The 21,025-nt window shown below is 49.5% G+C and overlaps 1 protein-coding gene across 1 annotated transcript in view; it reads right to left on the bottom strand.

The window, feature by feature from the left end:
• The window catches only part of fcgbp (Fc gamma binding protein), a 317,136-nt gene that overhangs the window by 65,577 nt on the left and 230,534 nt on the right, over positions 1-21,025 (bottom strand). Inside the window, exons 9-10 of the mRNA XM_072468845.1 lie at positions 5,044-5,614; positions 1,464-1,663 (exon numbers count right to left, since the gene is read on the bottom strand). Coding sequence (XP_072324946.1) covers positions 1,464-1,663; positions 5,044-5,614 — 771 coding nt within the window. The remainder of the gene's footprint in view (positions 1-1,463; positions 1,664-5,043; positions 5,615-21,025) is intronic.

Raw genomic sequence — 21,025 nt, 5'->3', positions numbered from 1 at the left:
TGACCCTCCGACAGTGCAGCACTCTCTCAGTACTGACCCTCTGACAGTGCAGCGCTCCTCAGTACTGACCCTCTGACAGTGCAGCACTCCCTCAGTACTGACCCTCTGACAGTGCAGCACTCCCTCAGCACTGACCCTCTGACAGTGCAGCACTCCCTCAATGCTGACCCTCTGACAGTGCTGCATTCCCTCAGTACTGACCCTCTGATACTGCAGCACTCCCTCAGCCCTGACCCTCTCACATTGCAGCACTCTCTCAGTACTGACCCTCTGACAGTGCGGCACTCCCTCAGTGCTGACCCTATGACTGTGCAGCACTCCCTCGGTACTGACCCTCTGACAGTGCAGCACTCCCTCAGAACTGACCCTCTGACAGTGCAGCACTCCCTCAGTACTGACACTCTGACAGTGCAGCACTCCCTCAGTACTGACCCTCTGACAGTGCAGCACTCCTCAGTACTGACCCTCTGACAGTGCAGCACTCCCTCAGTACTGACCCTCTGACAGTGCAGCACTCCCTCAGTACTGACCCTCTGACAGTGCAGTGCTCCCTCAGTACTGACCCTCCGACAGTGCGGCACTCCCTCAGTGCTGACCCTCTGACAGTGCTGCATTCCCACAGTACTGACCCTCCGACACTGCAGCACTCTCTCAGTACTGACCCTCTGACAGTGCAGCACTCCCTCAGTACTGACACTCTGAACACTGCAGAACTCCCTTTGTACTGACCCTCTGACAGTGCAGCACTCCCTCAGTACTGACCCTCTGACAGTGCAGCATTCCCTCAGTATTGACCCTCTGACAATGCAGCACTCCCTCAGTACTGACCCTCTGACACTGCAGCATTCCCTCAGTAGTGACCCTCTGACACTGCAGCGCTGCCTCAGTTCTGACCCTGTGACACTGCAGCATTCCCTCAGTAGTGACCCTCTGACAGTGCAGCATTCCCTCAGTACTTACCCTCTGACGTGCAGCACTCCCTCAGTCGTGACCCTCTGGTAGTTCAGCGCTCCCTCACTGCTGACCCTCTGATGGTGCAGCACTCCCTTTGTACTGACCCTCTGACAGTGCAGCACTCCCTCAGTACTGACCCTCTGACACTGCAGCACTCCCTCAGTACTGACCCTCTGACACTGCAGCACTCCCTCAGTACTGACCCTCTGACAGTGCAGCACTCCCTCAGTACTGACCCTCTGACACTGCAGCATTCCCTCAGTACTGACCCTCTGACACTGCAGCATTCCCACAGTACTGACCCTCCGACAGTGCAGCGCTCCCTCAGTACTGACCCTCTGACACTGCAGCATTCCCTCAGTACTGACCCTCTGACACTGCAGCATTCCCTCAGTACTGACCCTCTGACACTGCAGCATTCCCTCAGTACTGACCCTCTGACACTGCAGCATTCCCTCAGTGCTGACTGGCCTGTTCCGCTGGTAGAAGCACAGCAGCAATAATTGTACCTGGTAATATCGACCGTTCCCGAAACAGCCGCACTCAACCATGGAGATGCACCGCTCCCCGTCTGCGAAAAACCCAACATCGCATTGGCATCCTTCGGAGCACGTCTGCGGGCACTTGGTCACATCAGAAATCCCGGCGCAGGTAGTGGCGCAGGTATCGGCGCAGAGCTCGTAGTGGCTGTTCGCTGGGCACTTCATCGCTGTGAATGCAGAAGGCAATATAAATGGGAGGAGTGAGAATATGCTGACGGGAGAGCCGTCATAATGAATATCCAGGGTTCCATTTCACCCAGGTCGCTGGAAACGCTCTCCCAGCACCTTCCCTGACAAAGCCCAGTGCCCACTGGCATCATCATCAGACATCCTCTGCACAGCAAGATCCCGCAAACAGCTGCAGTGTGACTGTCCAATTAACCTGGGTTTATACTGTGAAATATTACATATATATGGGATGCATTGGCCTGTGATGAGTGCGGACATTTTTATACCAATTGTATTATATAATCTGTTGCAGTAATGTTATAGTTAGTGCCAGGTTGCCATTTTGCCACTGCCAGGGTGTCAAGGTGCCAGGTTAACACTGCCAGGGTGTTCAGGCAGCAGGATGTCTAGGTGCCACTGTCTAGGTTGGCACTGCTTGGGTGTCTGGGTGCTGAGTTGGCACTGCCAGGGTGCCAGAGCCTGAGGGGGCCATGCCCATGAAAGGAAATATTAATAGAGGGTATGAAGGGTGGGTCCTGAAAGGGGGAGGACCGATGCCCATAAGAATGGATGAGTGTGGGGCCGGCTCACCCTCATGCCTGTTTGGTGGGGCGGGCCTTATGCTAACGTTTCTTGATGGGGAGGTTGGGAGGAAGGATGGAGTTTGCCTCTCGGGGGTTGAGGGTTGGGGCTGCTGCCCATGGCTGCTGGTGTTCGCAATCTAATTTCCTGGTGGCTGTTGGGTACCCTCAACCTCACTTTCAGATTGGGGCACCATTTAAAAAGGGCGCCGCAATCTCTGAGGAACCTGTCTGGCCGGTGATTTTAGTTCCGTGTTGCAGAAAAAATAATCTAAATGCGGGATTTACCGGTGAGAAACTCACCAAGCTCCAAATAAGTGACTAGGTGTGGGTAACTACCGGTCTGGAGTGCTCCAAACAAAGCCAGCACCAAGCCGCCCCACCAAACCCACCCAAAATTACACTTAGTCATTGTTTGGGTGGATCTTGCCCACTGCGTAAAGATTTAGGTGAGCAGGTCATGGGATCTCAGTGGGATAAAGATGATGTCATTAATGGGAGGAGCCAGGTCTGTAGCAGGCAGTTTTAGCCTGGAGTCTCCTGGGAATTTTTAAGCTGAGCAGTTTTTGCCAAAAGCTGTCAGGTTACGCAGCAGTCTGACACAGACAGAAAGATCTACCGGTTGTTTCCTGAACAGATCTCTCTCTTCAAGCAGTCTTTCCAAGGAAGTAACCCTGTGTTTGCTAACTTTATTTATAAGTGTTTTTTGACCTGTGATGGGCTTTGCTTAATTGGAAATAGAGAACGACTAAGTTAGTAGTTAAAGTGTTTCCTATTATTTAAAAAATGTCGAATTGTTAATTGAAAAGCTATTTTCTGTGATGTTAATGTGTTTAATGCTGTGTCAAAATGAAGTTTGTTTTCTGATAGAATCCTGTCAGTGCAGAAGGAGACCATTTGCCCCATTGAGTCTCCACCGTCCCTCTGAAAGAGCACCCTACTCCACTCCCAGCAACTCCACCTAACCTGCACATCTTTGGATGCTAAGGGGCAATTTAGCGTGGCCAATCCACCTAACTGCATTGGTATTGAAAATTCCCAAGGGCAAATGCCTCGTAGGATCTTAAGTTGGACAAGTACAGAGATATGAGAAAGTGTAGCTAAAATACCCCCCTCCCCCCCAGGCAGCTGAAGGCACGGCCGCCAATGGTGGAACGATGGGATTCAGGGGATGCTCAAGATGCTGGATTGGAGGAGCGCAGAGATCGCAAAGAGTTGTAGGGGCTCGAGGAGGTAACAGAGAAAGGGAGGAGTGTCGGAGCTAGAGGATGTTATAGAGTTAGGGAGGGTCATAGGGGCTGGAGGATGTTATAGAGATAGGGAGGGTTGTAGGGGCTGGAGAAGGATTCCAGAAATAGGGAGAAGGATGCTGGGTGGGGGAGGGCCAGGGAACAGGTGAGAGGGGAGATGGTGGTTGGGGGGTGCGAGGGTACAATGTTTGAGGGAGGGGTTAAGGGGTCGTCCAGAAGCAAAACGGGCAGCACGGTAGCATAGCGGTTAGCACAATTGCTTCACAGCTCCAGGGTCCCAGGTTCGATTCCCAGCTTGAGTCACTGTCTGTGCGGAGTCTGCACATCCTCCCCGTGTGTGCGTGGGTTTCCTCCCACAGTCCAAAGATGCGCAGGTTAGGTGGATTGGCCATGATAAATTGCCCTTAAGTGTCCAAAATTGCCCTTAGTGTTGGGTGGGGTTACTGGGTTATGGGGTTATAGGGATAAGGTGGAGGTGTGGGCTTGGGTAGGGTGCTCTTTCCAAGAGCCGGTGCAGACTCGATGGGCCGAATGGCCTCCTTCTGCACTGTAAATTCTATGATTCTATGAAAACCTCCCAAGGTGCCACAAAGGATCATAACTCAGAGTCACAAAGGGACAAGCAACGAAATATCTGGTCAAAGGAGATTTAAGGACTGTCTTCATGGAGGAGAGAGAGAGTGCGAGATGGAGAAAGAAACATAGAGAGAAAGAAAGTGAGAAAGAGAGAGAGAGACACAATCAGAGAGAGAGTCAGTGAGAGAGACAGAGACAGACAGAAAGAGAGACAGAAAGAGAGAGATAGACAGAGAAAGGGAGAGAGGGAAAGGGAGAAAGAGACAAAGGGAGAAAGAGGGAGAGAGAAACAGACAGAGAGAGAGAGACAGAGAGAGAGAGAGACAGAGAGAGAGAGAGACAGAGAGAGAGAGAGACAGAGAGAGAGAGAGTGAGAGAGACAGAGTGAGAGAGACAGAGTGAGAATGCGAGACAGAGAGAGTAACAGAGAGAGAAAGAAAGACAAAAAGGGAGAGCGAGAGAGAGAGATACAGCCAGAGAGAGATAGAGAGAGAAAGAGAGGCACTTAGAGAGAGAGAGACAGATAGAGAGAGAGAGAGAAAGACAGGGAGCGACAGGTGGAGAGAGAGACAGAGACAGAGAGACGGAGTGAGACAGACAGAAAGAGAGTCAGAGAGAGGGAGAGAGAGATAGAAAGGGAGGGAGAGACAGAGAGAGAGAGAGACAGAGAGGGAGAGACAGAGCGAGAGAGAGAGTAACAGAGAGAGACAGAGAGCATGAGAGACAGATAGAGACGGAGAGAGAGAGCCAGAGAGAGAAAGATAGACTGAGGGAGAGAGAGAAATACGGAGAGAGAGCCAAAGAGAAGCGAAAGAGAGACAGAGACAGACAGAAAGAGAGAGAGAGAGAAACTGGAGGAGCTCTAGAGCATACGGTGTTGGGAGGTTATGGGCCGGGCCGCCAATGTCAGGCAGACTACTAGAAATGGCAAGGAGATTCAGATCCCGACAGAATATTGTATCTCCAACTCACGGCAGAATGAGTCGCTCCTCCACGCGTGTAGATCGACTTTCCCGGCCTGGCAAGCGTCCACGTAGGCCTGGATGCTGTCACAGACGATCTTGGGGTCTCCATTTGATTGGCATGCGTCATAGAGGCAGTCGAGGAAGAATTGCTTAGGGTCGATCAGGCTGTGGCAGGCCTCGAGAGGGCTGCCGGCCATGGTCAGAAAGCCGCAGTAATTCTTCTTTTCCAGGATGGCCTGCCTCTTGGGCTCGCAGACAGGGCAGCTTTTGCCGCAGCCATTGTTGCACTTTGCCCCCTCGACGGGGACGCGCCAGCTCTTGCCGAACACCGTCACGTCCTCGGTCAACTGACCATCGTGGCGCGTGAATCCTTTATCCCTCTTGCCGTTGAAGTTCCCGCACAGGCCCCCCACCTTCTCAAAGTAGTTCCCGGGGACGGTGACCGCCACATAGTAGGTCAGGTCATAGCTGACCATCAGGCCGAAGTCCGTCTCTATCACCGCCTTGTGGCCATGTTGGTAACTCCGGATTCTGCCATTGTCCAAAGACAGGGGCAGGTTGGTCAGAATTCCATTCACCTTTAAAGAGACAACACAGCGGTGAGAGCTACCCGACAGACCTCACAAACAACTCAAACCTCACCCAGCCTGAGCATTGACCCAGTGAGACGAATCATAGAACATAGAACATTACAGCGCAGTACAGGCCCTTCAGCCCTCGATGTTGCGCCGACATGTGAAACCACTCTAAAGCCCATCTACACTATTCACTTATCGTCCATATGTCTATCCAATGACCATTTGAATGCCCTTAGTGTTGGCGAGTCCACTACTGTTGCAGGCAGGGCATTCCACACCCTTACTACTCTCTAAATAAAGAACCTACCTCTGACATCTGTCTTATATCTATCTCCCCTCAATTTAAAGCTATGTCCCCTCATGCTAGATATCACCATCCGAGGAAAAGGTCTCTCACTGTCCACCCTATCCAACCCTCTGATCATCTTGTATGCCTCAATTAAGTCACCTCTTAACTTTCTTCTCTCTAACGAAAACAGCCTCAAGTCCCTCAACCTTTCCTCATAAGATCTTCCCTCCATGCCAGGCAACATTCTGGTAAATCTCCTCTGCACCCTTTCCAATGCTTCCACATCCTTCCTATAATGCGGCGACCAGAATTGCACGCAATACTCCAAATGCGGTTCCCCCAAGTTTTGTACAGCTGCAACATGACCTCATAGCTCCGAAACTCAATCCCTCTACCAATAAAAGCTAACACACCGTACGCCTTCTTAACAACCCTCTCAACCTGGGTGGCAACTTTCAGGAATCTATGTACATGGACACCGAGATCTCTCTGCTCATCCACACTGCCAAGAATCTTACCATTAGCCCAGTACTCTGTCTTCCTGTTATTCCTTCCAAAATGAATCACCTCACACTTTTCTGCATTAAACTCCATTTGCCACCCCTCAGCCCAGCGCTGCAGCTTATCTATGTCCCTCTGTAACTTGTAACATCCTTCCGCACTGTCCACAACTTCACCGACTTTAGTGTCATCTGCAAACTTACTCATCCATCCTTCTACGCCCTCCTCCAGGTCATTTATAAAAATGACAAACAACAGTGGCCCCAAAACAGATCCTTGTGGTACACTGTAGTAACTGGACTCCAGTCTGAACATTTCCCATCAACCATCACCCTTTGTCTTCTTCCAGCTAGCCAATTTCTGATCCAAACTGCTAAATCTCCCTGAATCCCATGCTTCTGTATTTTCTGCATTAGCCTACCATGGGGAACCTTATCAAACGCTTTACTGAAATCCATATACACCACATCAACTGCTTTACCCTCATCCACCTGTTTGGTCACCTTTTCAAAGAACTCAATAAGGTTTGTGAGGCACGACCTACCCACCCGCCCGCCCATCTCTGGGATCATCCTCAACCAGCATCGGGAATCAAAGCCTAACCTCCAGTGCGCTCTGCCCATCCTGTTCTTAGGTTTTGCTTTCACTGAACGCTAGTCCTTTGTTCTATTAATGCATTGCTATCTTACCTCTATGGCACTATCAGCACTTCCTTCGGTCCTTCAAGCTGCCATTAACACTTGGTTTGACTTGTAGTCTGTGACTCCTTTGCTCCGACCTATCCCTGACCTTCCACTCTACACCATCCCCTGTTCAACAGCATATATTCCATTACATTTATCCCTCTCTCCAGTTCTGATGAAGTGTCATATGGACTCAAAACATTAACCCTATTTTCTCTCTCCACAGATGCTGCCCAACTTGCTGCATTTTTCTCGCATTTCCTGTTTTTAATTCACCTTGATCAAATCTTCTCTCGACCTACTCTTCCCCGAGGAGGACAATCCCGACGTCTCCAATCTATTCCCGGGAACCAGTCTTGTGAATGTTTCCTACACCCCCTCCCCCTTTCTCACTCTCTCTCTCTCTAAAGGCCTTAGGTCCTTCCTGAAGTGTGAGGGCCAGAAGTAGACAATACTGTAGTTGCTGCCCAAACAGTATTTTATATAAAGTTCACCACAACCACCTTGGCCTTGTACTCTACACCCCATTGAATAAAGCTGGTGAAGGACGACACAGTGCGGCAGTGGTTAGCACCGCTGCCTTACGGTGCGGAGGACCAGGGTTAGATCCCAGCCCCGAGTCACTGTCTGTGTGGAGTTTGTACATTCTCCCAGTGTCTGCGTGGGCCTCGCCCCCACAACCCAAAGATGGGTGAGAGGGAGAGTGAGTGTGTGTGAGAGAGTGTGTGAGTATGTGAGAGTGTGTGTGAGACAGAGTATGTTTGAGACAGAGAGTGTGTGTGTGTGTGTGTGTGGGTAAGTGTGCGTGAGAATGAGTGTGTGAGAGAGAATGAGTGTGTGTGAGACTTGAGAGTGTGTGAGAGAGTGAAAGTGACTGTAAGAGTTTGTGTCTGAAGGATTTGAAATTGTGTGTGAGAGTGTATGTGTGAGAGAGTGAGAATGACTGTGAGAGTGTGTCAGTTAGTGAATTTGAGTGTGTGACTGGATATGTTGTCAAAGTCCTTCCTGTTTATTCGCTTATTCACATTTCTTTAATTCTTGCTGTTTCATTTTTGGTCCATGGATGATTAATGGACCTGTGACTTTAAGACGAGAAGCCTGTGACTTTAATTCAAGCAGGAAGATACTTGAAGACTGTACGCATTCAAACAGAATCTGCAGATGGGCAGCATCAGTGACAGAGAGATGGGGCTGGGACTCGGTTTGATTGATTGGCCAATGAATTAGCCCAAAAGACTGTACTCTGCCCGGTAAAAGGCGGTGATTGGATCTGATCCGAGATTTGGTTTCAACTATGATTCTCGCACCAAGAAAAATACAAGACTCTGTTAACACTGCAGAAAGATCCAGCTAACTCTCTCCAGAGTGATCCAGCTCACTCTCACCAGAGATATCCAGCTAACTCTACAGAAAGATTTAGCTAACTCTCTCCAGAAAGATCCAGCTAACTCTCTCCAGAAAGATCCAGCGAACTCTCTAGAGAAAGATCCAGCTAACTCTCTAGAGAAAGATCCAGCTAACTCACCCCAGAGAGATCCAGCTAACTCTCTCCAGAATGATCCAGCTAACTCTCTCCAGAAAGATCCAGCTAACTCCCTCCAGAAAGATCCAGCTAACTCTCCCCAGAAAGACCCAGCTAACCCTCTCCAGAAAGATCCAGCTAACTCTCTCCAGAAAGATCCAGCTAACTCTCTCCAGAAAGTTCCAGCTAACTCTCTCCAGAAAGACCCAGCTAACTCTCTCCAGAATGATCCAGCTAACTCTCTCCAGAAAGATCCAGCTAACTCTCTCCAGAAAGATCCAGCTAACTCTCTCCAGAATGATCCAGCTAACTTTCTCCAGAAAGATCCAGCTAACTCTCTCCAGAAAAATCCAGCTAACTCTCTCCAGAAAGATCCAGCTAACTCTCCCCAGAGAGATCCAGCTAACTCTCCCCAGAGAGATCCAGCTAACTCTCCCCAGAGAGATCCAGCTAACTCTCCGCAGAAAGATCCAGCTAACTGTCCCCAGAGAGATCCAGCTAACTCTCCCCAGAGAGATCCAGCTAACTCTCCCCAGAGAGATCCAGCTAACACTCTCCAGAAAGATCCAGCTAACTCTCTCCAGAAAGATCCAGCTAACTCTCTCCAGAAAGATCCAGCTAACTCTCTCCAGAAAGATCCAGCTAACTCTCTCCAGAAGGATCCAGCTAACTCTCTCCAGAAAGATCCAGCTAACTCTCTCCAAAAAGATCCAGCTAACTCTCCCCAGAGAGATCCAACTAACTCTCCCCAGAGAGATCCAGCTAACTCTCTCCAGAAAGATCCAGCTAACTCTCCCCAGAAAGATCCAGCTAACTCTCCCCAGAGAGATCCAGCTAACTCTCCCCAGAAAGATCCAGCTCACTCTCCCCAGAGAGATCCAGCTAACTCTCCCCAGAGAGATCCAGCTAACTCTCCCCAGAGAGATCCAGCTAACTCTCCCCAGACAGATCAAGCTACCTCTCCCCAGAGAGATCCAGCTAACTCTCCCCAGAGAGAACCAGCTAACTCTCCCCAGAGAGATCCAGCTAACTCTCCCCAGAAAGATCAAGCTAACTCTCCCCAGAAAGATCCAGCTAACTCTCTCCAGAAAGATCCAGCTAACTCTCCCCAGAGAGATCCAACTAACTCTCCCCAGAGAGATCCAGCTAACTCTCCCCAGAGAGATCCAGCTAACTCTCTAGAGAAAGATCCAGCTAACTCTCTCCAGAAAGATCCAGCTAACTCTCCCCAGAGAGATCCAACTAACTCTCCCCAGAGAGATCCAGCTAACTCTCCCCAGAGATATCCAGCTAACTCTCTAGAGAAAGATCCAGCTAACTCTCTCCAGAAAGATCCAGCTAACTCTCTCCAAAAGATCCAGCTAACTCTCTCCAGAAAGATCCAGCTAACTCTCCCCAGAAAGATACAGCTAACTCTCCCCAGAGAGATCCAGCTAACTCTCCCCAGAGAGATTCAGCTAATTCTCTAGAGAAAGATCCAGCTAACTCTCTCCAGAAAGATCCAGCTAACTCTCCCCAGAAAGATCCAGCTAACTCTCCCCAGAAAGATCCAGCTAACCCTCTAGATAAAGATCCAGCTAACTCTCCCCAGAGAGATCCAGCTAACTCTCCCCAGAAAGATCCAGCTAACCCTCTAGAGAAAGATCCAGCTAACTCTCCCCAGAAAGATCCAGCTAACTCTCCCCAGAAAGATCCAGCTAACTCTCCCCAGAAAGATCCAGCTAACCCTCTAGATAAAGATCCAGCTAACTCTCCCCAGAGAGATCCAGCTAACTCTCCCCAGAAAGATCCAGCTAACCCTCTAGAGAAAGATCCAGCTAACTCTCCCCAGAAAGATCCAGCTAACTCTCTCCAGAGAGATCCAGCTTACTCTCTCCAGAAAGATCCAGCTAACCCTCTAGAGAAAGATCCAGCTAACTCTCCCCAGAAAGATCCGGCTAACTCTCCCCAGAAAGATCCAGCTAACCCTCTAGAGAAAGATCCAGCTAACTCTCCCCAGAGAGATTCGGCTAACTGTCCCCAGAAAGATCCAGCTAACTCTCCCCAGAAAGATCCAGCTAACTCTCCCCAGAGAGATCCAGCTAACTCTCCCCAGAAAGATCCAGCTCACTCTCCCCAGAGAGATCCAGCTAACTCTCCCCAGAGAGATCCAGCTAACTCTCCCCAGAGAGATCCAGCTAACCCTCTAGAGAAAGATCCAGCTAACTCTCCCCAGAGAGATCCAGCTAACTCTCCCCAGAGAGATCCAGCTAACTCTCCCCAGAGAGATCCAGCTAACTCTCCCCAGAAAGATCCAGCTAACTCTCCCCAGAAAGATCCAGCTAACTCTCTCCAGAAAGATCCAGCTAACTCTCCCCAGAGAGATCCAACTAACTCTCCCCAGAGAGATCCAGCTAACTCTCCCCAGAGAGATCCAGCTAACTCTCTAGAGAAAGATCCAGCTAACTCTCTCCAGAAAGATCCAGCTAACTCTCCCCAGAAAGATCCAGCTAACTCTCCCCAGAAAGATCCAGCTAATTCTCCCCAGAAAGATCCAGCTAACTGTCCCCAGAAAGATCCAGCTAACTCTCCCCAGAAAGATCCAGCTAACTCTCCCCAGAAAGATCCAGCTAACTCTCTCCAGAGAGATCCAACTAACTCTCCCCAGAGAGATCCAGCTAACTCTCCCCAGAGAGATCCAGCTAACTCTCTAGAGAAAGATCCAGCTAACTCTCTCCAGAAAGATCCAGCTAACTCTCTCCAGAAAGATCCAGCTAACTCTCTCCAGAAAGATCCAGCTAACTCTCTCCAAAAGATCCAGCTAACTCTCTCCAGAAAGATCCAGCTAACTCTCTCCAGAAAGATCCAGCTAACTCTCCCCAGAAAGGTCCAGCTAACTCTCCCCAGAGAGATCCAGCTAACTCTCCCCAGAGAGATTCAGCTAATTCTCTAGAGAAAGATCCAGCTAACTCTCTCCAGAAAGATCCAGCTAACTCTCCCCAGAAAGATCCAGCTAACTCTCCCCAGAAAGATCCAGCTAACTCTCCCCAGAAAGATCCAGCTAACCCTCTAGAGAAAGATTCAGCTAACTCTCCCAGAAAGATCCAGCTAACTCTCTCCAGAGAGATCCAGCTAACTCTCTCCAGAAAGATCCAGCTAACCCTCTAGAGAAAGATCCAGCTAACTCTCCCCAGAAAGATCCAGCTAATCCTCTAGAGAAAGATCCAGCTAACTCTCCCCAGAGAGATTCGGCTAACTGTCCCCAGAAAGATCCAGCTAACTCTCCCCAGAAAGATCCAGCTAACTCTCCCCAGAAAGATCCAGCTAACTCTCTAGAGAAAGATCCAGCTAACTCTCCCCAGAAAGATCCAGCTAACTGTCCCCAGAAAGATCCAGCTAACTCTCTCCAGAAAGATCCAGCTAACCCTCTAGAGAAAGATCCAGCTAACTCTCCCCAGAAAGATCCAGCTAACCCTCTAGAGAAAGATCCAGCTAACTCTCCCCAGAGAGATTCGGCTAACTGTCCCCAGAAAGATCCAGCTAACTCTCCCCAGAAAGATCCAGCTAACTCTCCCCAGAAAGATCCAGCTAACTCTCTAGAGAAAGATCCAGCTAACTCTCCCCAGAAAGATCCAGCTAACTCTCCCCAGAAAGATCCAGCTAACTGTCCCCAGAAAGATCCAGCTAACTCTCCCCAGAAAGATCCAGCTAACTCTCCCCAGAAAGATCCAGCTAACTCTCCCCAGAAAGATCCAGCTAACTGTCCCCAGAAAGATCCAGCTAACTCTCCCCAGAAAGATCCAGCTAACTCTCCCCAGAAAGATCCAGCTAACTCTCTCCAGAAAGATCCAGCTAACTCTCTCCAGAGAGTTCCAGCTAACTCTCCCCAGAGAGATCCAGCTAACTCTCTAGAGAAAGATCCAGCTAACTCTCTCCTGAAAGATCCAGCTAACTCTCCCCAGAGAGATCCAGCTAACTCTCCCCAGAGAGACCCAGCTAACTCTCCCCAGGGAGATCCAGCTAACTCTCTAGAGAAAGATCCAGCTAACTCTCTCCAGAAAGATCCAGCTAACTCTCTCCAGAAAGATCCAGCTAACTCTCCCCAGAGAGATCCAGCTAACTCTCCCCAGAAAGATCCAGCTAACTCTCTCCAGAAAGATCCAGCTAACTCGCTCCAGACAGATCCAGCTAACTCTCTAGAGAAAGATCCAGCTAACTCTCCCCAGAAAGATCCAGCTAACCCTCTAGAGAAAGATCCAGCTAACTCTCCCCAGAAAGATCCAGCTAACTGTCCCCAGAGAGATCCAACTAACTCTCCCCAGAAAGATCCAACTAACTCTCTAGAGAAAGATCCAGCTAACTCTCTCCAGAAAGATCCAGCTAACTCTCCCCAGAGAGATCCAGCTAACTCTCCCCAGAAAGATCCAGCTAACTCTCCCCAGAAAGATCCAGCTAACTGTCCCCAGAAAGATCCAGCTAACTCTCCCCAGAAAGATCCAGCTAACTCTCCCCAGAAAGATCCAGCTAACTCTCTCCAGAAAGATCCAGCTAACTCTCTCCAGAGAGATCCAGCTAACTCTCCCCAGAGAGATCCAGCTAACTCTCCCCAGGGAGATCCAGCTAACTCTCTAGAGAAAGATCCAGCTAACTCTCTCCAGAAAGATCCAGCTAACTCTCCCCAGAGAGATCCAGCTAACTCTCCCCAGAAAGATCCAGCTAACTCTCTCCAGAAAGATCCAGCTAACTCTCTCCAGAGAGATCCAGCTAACTCTCTAGAGAAAGATCCAGCTAACTCTCTCCAGAAAGATCCAGCTAACTCTCTCCAGAGAGATCCAGCTAACTCTCTAGAGAAAGATCCAGCTAACTCTCCCCAGAAAGATCCAGCTAACTCTCTCCAGAAAGATCCAGCTAACTCTCCCCAGAGAGATCCAGCTAACTCTCTCCAGAAAGATCCAGCTAACTCTCCCCAGAAAGATCCAGCTAACTCTCTAGAGAAAGATCCAGCTAACTCTCTCCAGAAAGATCCAGCTAACTCTCCCCAGAGAGATCCAGCTAACTCTCCCCAGAAAGATCCAGCTAACTCTCTCCAGAAAGATCCAGTTAACTCTCTCCAGAGAGATCCAGCTAACCCTCCCCAGAAAGATCCAGCTAACTCTCCAGAGAAAGATCCAGCTAACTCTCTCCAGAAAGATCCAGCTAACTCTCCCCAGAAAGATCCAGCTAACTCTCCCCAGAAAGATCCAGCTAACCGTCTAGAGAAAGATCCAGCTAACTGTCCCCAGAAAGATCCAGCTAACTCTCCCGAGAAAGATCCAGCTAACTCTCCCCAGAAAGATCCAGCTAACTCTCCCCAGAAAGATCCAGCTAACTCTCTCCAGAAAGATCCAGCTAACTCTCCCCAGAAAGATCCAGCTAACTCTCCCCAGAGAGATCCAGCTAACCCTCTAGAGAAAGATCCAGCTAACTCTCCCCAGAAAGATCCAGCTAACTCTCCCCAGAAAGATCCAGCTAACTGTCCCCAGAAAGATCCAGCTAACTCTCCCCAGAAAGATCCAGCTAACTCTCCCCAGAAAGATCCAGCTAACTCTCCCCAGAAAGATCCAGCTAACTGTCCCCAGAAAGATCCAGCTAACTCTCCCCAGAAAGATCCAGCTAACTCTCCCCAGAGAGATCCAGCTAACTCTCCCCAGAGAGATCCAGCTAACTCTCCCCAGGGAGATCCAGCTAACTCTCTAGAGAAAGATCCAGCTAACTCTCTCCAGAAAGATCCAGCTAACTCTCCCCAGAGAGATCCAGCTAACTCTCCCCAGAAAGATCCAGCTAACTCTCCCCAGAAAGATCCAGCTAACTCTCTCCAGAAAGATCCAGCTAACTCTCCCCAGAGAGATCCAGCTAACTCTCCCCAGAAAGATCCAGCTAACTCTCCCCAGAAAGATCCAGCTAACTCTCCCCAGAGAGGTCCAGCTAACTCTCACCAGAAAGATCCAGCTAACTCTCTCCAGAAAGATCCAGCTAACTCTCTCCAGAGAGATCCAGCTAACTCTCTAGAGAAAGATCCAGCTAACTCTCCCCAGAAAGATCCAGCTAACTCTCTCCAGAAAGATCCAGCTAACTCTCCCCAGAGAGATCCAGCTAACTCTCCCCAGAGAGATCCAGCTAACTCTCTCCAGAAAGATCCAGCTAACTCTCCCCAGAGAGATCCAGCTAACTCTCCCCAGAAAGATCCAGCTAACTCTCTCCAGAAAGATCCAGTTAACTCTCTCCAGAGAGATCCAGCTAACCCTCCCCAGAAAGATCCAGCTAACTCTCTAGAGAAAGATCCAGCTAACTCTCTCCAGAAAGATCCAGCTAACTCTCCCCAGAAAGATCCAGCTAACTCTCCCCAGAAAGATCCAGCTAACCCTCTAGAGAAAGATCCAGCTAACTCTCCCCAGAAAGATCCAGCTAACTCTCCCCAGAAAGATACAGCTAACTGTCCCCAGAAAGATCCAGCTAACTCTCCCGAGAAAGATCCAGCTAACTCTCCCCAGAAAGATCCAGCTAACTCTCCCCAGAAAGATCCAGCTAACTCTCTCCAGAAAGATCCAGCTAACTCTCCCCAGAAAGATCCAGCTAACTCTCCCCAGAGAGATCCAGCTAACCCTCTAGAGAAAGATCCAGCTAACTCTCCCCAGAAAGATCCAGCTAACTCTCCCCAGAAAGATCCAGCTAACTCTCCCCAGATAGATCCAGCTAACCCTCTAGAGAAAGATCCAGCTAACTCTCCCCAGAAAGATCCAGCTAACTGTCCCCATAAAGATCCAGCTAACTCTCCCCAGAAAGATCCAGCTAACTCTCCCCAGAAAGATCCAGCTAACTCTCTCCAGAAAGATCCAGCTAACTCTCCCCAGAGAGATCCAGCTAACTCTCCCCAGAAAGATCCAGCTAACTCTCCCCAGAAAGATCCAGCTAACTCTCCCCAGAAAGATCCAGCTAACCCTCTAGAGAAAGATCCAGCTAACTGTCCCCATAAAGATCCAGCTAACTCTCCCCAGAAAGATCCAGCTAACTCTCCCCAGAAAGATCCAGCTAACTCTCTCCAGAAAGATCCAGCTAACTCTCCCCAGAGAGATCCAGCTAACTCTCCCCAGAAAGATCCAGCTAACTCTCCCCAGAAAGATCCAGCTAACTCTCTCCAGAACGATCCAGCTAACTCTCCCCAGAAAGATCCAGCTAACTCTCCCCAGAAAGATCCAGCTAACTCTCTCCAGAAAGATCCAGCTAACTCTCCCCAGAAAGATCCAGCTAACTCTCCCCAGAAAGATCCAGCTAACTCTCTCCAGAAAGATCCAGCTAACTCTCTCCAGAAAGATCCAGCTAACTCTCTCCAGAAAGATCCAGCTAACTTTCTCCAGAAAGATCCAGCTAACTCTCCCCAGAAAGATCCAGCTAACTCTCTCCAGAAAGATCCAGCTAACTCTCCCCAGAGAGATCCAGCTAACTCTCCCCAGAGAGATCCAGCTAACTCTCTGGAGAAAGATCCAGCTAACTCTCTCCAGAAAGATCCAGCTAACTCTCCCCAGAGAGATCCAACTAACTCTCCCCAGAGAGATCCAGCTAACTCTCCCCAGAGATATCCAGCTAACTCTCTAGAGAAAGATCCAGCTAACTCTCTCCAGAAAGATCCAGCTAACTCTCTCCAAAAGATCCAGCTAACTCTCTCCAGAAAGATCCAGCTAACTCTCTCCAGAAAGATCCAGCTAACTCTCCCCAGAAAGATACAGCTAACTCTCCCCAGAGAGATCCAGCTAACTCTCCCCAGAGAGATTCAGCTAATTCTCTAGAGAAAGATCCAGCTAACTCTCTCCAGAAAGATCCAGCTAACTCTCCCCAGAAAGATCCAGCTAACTCTCCCCAGAAAGATCCAGCTAACCCTCTAGATAAAGATCCAGCTAACTCTCCCCAGAGAGATCCAGCTAACTCTCCCCAGAAAGATCCAGCTAACCCTCTAGAGAAAGATCCAGCTAACTCTCCCCAGAAAGATCCAGCTAACTCTCTCCAGAGAGATCCAGCTTACTCTCTCCAGAAAGATCCAGCTAACCCTCTAGAGAAAGATCCAGCTAACTCTCCCCAGAAAGATCCGGCTAACTCTCCCCAGAAAGATCCAGCTAACCCTCTAGAGAAAGATCCAGCTAACTCTCCCCAGAGAGATTCGGCTAACTGTCCCCAGAAAGATCCAGCTAACTCTCCCCAGAAAGATCCAGCTAACTCTCCCCAGAGAGATCCAGCTAACTCTCCCCAGAAAGATCCAGCTCACTCTCCCCAGAGAGATCCAGCTAACTCTCCCCAGAGAGATCCAGCTAACTCTCCCCAGAGAGATCCAGCTAACCCTCTAGAGAAAGATCCAGCTAACTCTCCCCAGAGAGATCCAGCTAACTCTCCCCAGAGAGATCCAGCTAACTCTCCCCAGAGAGATCCAGCTAACTCTCCCCAGAAAGATCCAGCTAACTCTCCCCAGAAAGATCCAGCTAACTCTCTCCAGAAAGATCCAGCTAACTCTCCCCAGAGAGATCCAACTAACTCTCCCCAGAGAGATCCAGCTAACTCTCCCCAGAGAGATCCAGCTAACTCTCTAGAGAAAGATCCAGCTAACTCTCTCCAGAAAGATCCAGCTAACTCTCCCCAGAAAGATCCAGCTAACTCTCCCCAGAAAGATCCAGCTAATTCTCCCCAGAAAGATCCAGCTAACTGTCCCCAGAAAGATCCAGCTAACTCTCGCCAGAAAGATCCAGCTAACTCTCCCCAGAAAGATCCAGCTAACTCTCTCCAGAGAGATCCAACTAACTCTCCCCAGAGAGATCCAGCTAACTCTCCCCAGAGAGATCCAGCTAACTCTCTAGAGAAAGATCCAGCTAACTCTCTCCAGAAAGATCCAGCTAACTCTCTCCAGAAAGATCCAGCTAACTCTCTCCAGAAAGATCCAGCTAACTCTCTCCAAATGATCCAGCTAACTCTCTCCAGAAAGATCCAGCTAACTCTCTCCAGAAAGATCCAGCTAACTCTCCCCAGAAAGGTCCAGCTAACTCTCCCCAGAGAGATCCAGCTAACTCTCCCCAGAGAGATTCAGCTAATTCTCTAGAGAAAGATCCAGCTAACTCTCTCCAGAAAGATCCAGCTAACTCTCCCCAGAAAGATCCAGCTAACTCTCCCCAGAAAGATCCAGCTAACTCTCCCCAGAAAGATCCAGCTAACCCTCTAGAGAAAGATTCAGCTAACTCTCCCAGAAAGATCCAGCTAACTCTCTCCAGAGAGATCCAGCTAACTCTCTCCAGAAAGATCCAGCTAACCCTCTAGAGAAAGATCCAGCTAACTCTCCCCAGAAAGATCCAGCTAACCCTCTAGAGAAAGATCCAGCTAACTCTCCCCAGAGAGATTCGGCTAACTGTCCCCAGAAAGATCCAGCTAACTCTCCCCAGAAAGATCCAGCTAACTCTCCCCAGAAAGATCCAGCTAACTCTCTAGAGAAAGATCCAGCTAACTCTCCCCAGAAAGATCCAGCTAACTGTCCCCAGAAAGATCCAGCTAACTCTCTCCAGAAAGATCCAGCTAACCCTCTAGAGAAAGATCCAGCTAACTCTCCCCAGAAAGATCCAGCTAACCCTCTAGAGAAAGATCCAGCTAACTCTCCCCAGAGAGATTCGGCTAACTGTCCCCAGAAAGATCCAGCTAACTCTCCCCAGAAAGATCCAGCTAACTCTCCCCAGAAAGATCCAGCTAACTCTCTAGAGAAAGATCCAGCTAACTCTCCCCAGAAAGATCCAGCTAACTCTCCCCAGAAAGATCCAGCTAACTGTCCCCAGAAAGATCCAGCTAACTCTCCCCAGAAAGATCCAGCTAACTGTCCCCAGAAAGATCCAGCTAACTCTCCCCAGAAAGATCCAGCTAACTGTCCCCAGAAAGATCCAGCTAACTATCCCCAGAAAGATCCAGCTAACTCTCCCCAGAAAGATCCAGCTAACTCTCTCCAGAAAGATCCAGCTAACTCTCTCCAGAGAGTTCCAGCTAACTCTCCCCAGAGAGATCCAGCTAACTCTCGAGAGAAAGATCCAGCTAACTCTCTCCTGAAAGATCCAGCTAACTCTCCCCAGAGAGATCCAGCTAACTCTCCCCAGAGAGACCCAGCTAACTCTCCCCAGGGAGATCCAGCTAACTCTCTAGAGAAAGATCCAGCTAACTCTCTCCAGAAAGATCCAGCTAACTCTCTCCAGAAAGATCCAGCTAACTCTCCCCAGAGAGATCCAGCTAACTCTCCCCAGAAAGATCCAGCTAACTCTCTCCAGAAAGATCCAGCTAACTCGCTCCAGACAGATCCAGCTAACTCTCTAGAGAAAGATCCAGCTAACTCTCCCCAGAAAGATCCAGCTAACCCTCTAGAGAAAGATCCAGCTAACTCTCCCCAGAAAGATCCAGCTAACTGTCCCCAGAAAGATCCAGCTAACTCTCCCCAGAAAGATCCAGCTAACTCTCCCCAGAGAGATCCAACTAACTCTCCCCAGAAAGATCCAACTAACTCTCTAGAGAAAGATCCAGCTAACTCTCTCCAGAAAGATCCAGCTAACTCTCCCCAGAGAGATCCAGCTAACTCTCCCCAGAAAGATCCAGCTAACTCTCCCCAGAAAGATCCAGCTAACTGTCCCCAGAAAGATCCAGCTAACTCTCCCCAGAAAGATCCAGCTAACTCTCCCCAGAAAGATCCAGCTAACTCTCTCCAGAAAGATCCAGCTAACTCTCTCCAGAGAGATCCAGCTAACTCTCCCCAGAGAGATCCAGCTAACTCTCCCCAGGGAGATCCAGCTAACTCTCTAGAGAAAGATCCAGCTAACTCTCTCCAGAAAGATCCAGCTAACTCTCCCCAGAGAGATCCAGCTAACTCTCCCCAGAAAGATCCAGCTAACTCTCTCCAGAAAGATCCAGCTAACTCTCTCCAGAGAGATCCAGCTAACTCTCTAGAGAAAGATCCAGCTAACTCTCTCCAGAAAGATCCAGCTAACTCTCTCCAGAGAGATCCAGCTAACTCTCTAGAGAAAGATCCAGCTAACTCTCCCCAGAAAGATCCAGCTAACTCTCTCCAGAAAGATCCAGCTAACTCTCCCCAGAGAGATCCAGCTAACTCTCTCCAGAAAGATCCAGCTAACTCTCCCCAGAAAGATCCAGCTAACTCTCTAGAGAAAGATCCAGCTAACTCTCTCCAGAAAGATCCAGCTAACTCTCCCCAGAGAGATCCAGCTAACTCTCCCCAGAAAGATCCAGCTAACTCTCTCCAGAAAGATCCAGTTAACTCTCTCCAGAGAGATCCAGCTAACCCTCCCCAGAAAGATCCAGCTAACTCTCCAGAGAAAGATCCAGCTAACTCTCTCCAGAAAGATCCAGCTAACTCTCCCCAGAAAGATCCAGCTAACTCTCCCCAGAAAGATCCAGCTAACCCTCTAGAGAAAGATCCAGCTAACTGTCCCCAGAAAGATCCAGCTAACTCTCCCGAGAAAGATCCAGCTAACTCTCCCCAGAAAGATCCAGCTAACTCTCCCCAGAAAGATCCAGCTAACTCTCTCCAGAAAGATCCAGCTAACTCTCCCCAGAAAGATCCAGCTAACTCTCCCCAGAGAGATCCAGCTAACCCTCTAGAGAAAGATCCAGCTAACTGTCCCCAGAAAGATCCAGCTAACTCTCCCCAGAAAGATCCAGCTAACTCTCCCCAGAAAGATCCAGCTAACTCTCCCCAGAAAGATCCAGCTAACTGTCCCCAGAAAGATCCAGCTAACTCTCCCCAGAAAGATCCAGCTAACTCTCTCCAGAAAGATCCAGCTAACTCTCTCCAGAGAGATCCAGCTAACTCTCCCCAGAGAGATCCAGCTAACTCTCTGGAGAAAGATCCAGCTAACTCTCTCCTGAAAGATCCAGCTAACTCTCCCCAGAGAGATCCAGCTAACTCTCCCCAGAGAGATCCAGCTAACTCTCCCCAGGGAGATCCAGCTAACTCTCTAGAGAAAGATCCAGCTAACTCTCTCCAGAAAGATCCAGCTAACTCTCCCCAGAGAGATCCAGCTAACTCTCCCCAGAAAGATCCAGCTAACTCTCCCCAGAAAGATCCAGCTAACTCTCTCCAGAAAGATCCAGCTAACTCTCCCCAGAGAGATCCAGCTAACTCTCCCCAGAAAGATCCAGCTAACTCTCCCCAGAAAGATCCAGCTAACTCTCCCCAGAGAGGTCCAGCTAACTCTCACCAGAAAGATCCAGCTAACTCTCTCCAGAAAGATCCAGCTAACTCTCTCCAGAGAGATCCAGCTAACTCTCTAGAGAAAGATCCAGCTAACTCTCCCCAGAAAGATCCAGCTAACTCTCTCCAGAAAGATCCAGCTAACTCTCCCCAGAAAGATCCAGCTAACTCTCTCCAGAAAGAT

Source organism: Scyliorhinus torazame, chromosome 12 (genome assembly GCF_047496885.1).
Source record: "Scyliorhinus torazame isolate Kashiwa2021f chromosome 12, sScyTor2.1, whole genome shotgun sequence".
Taxonomy (NCBI): Eukaryota; Metazoa; Chordata; class Chondrichthyes; order Carcharhiniformes; family Scyliorhinidae; genus Scyliorhinus; species Scyliorhinus torazame.
Note: the sequence above shows the minus strand (reverse complement) of the source record. Positions and strands in the feature narration are given on the sequence as shown.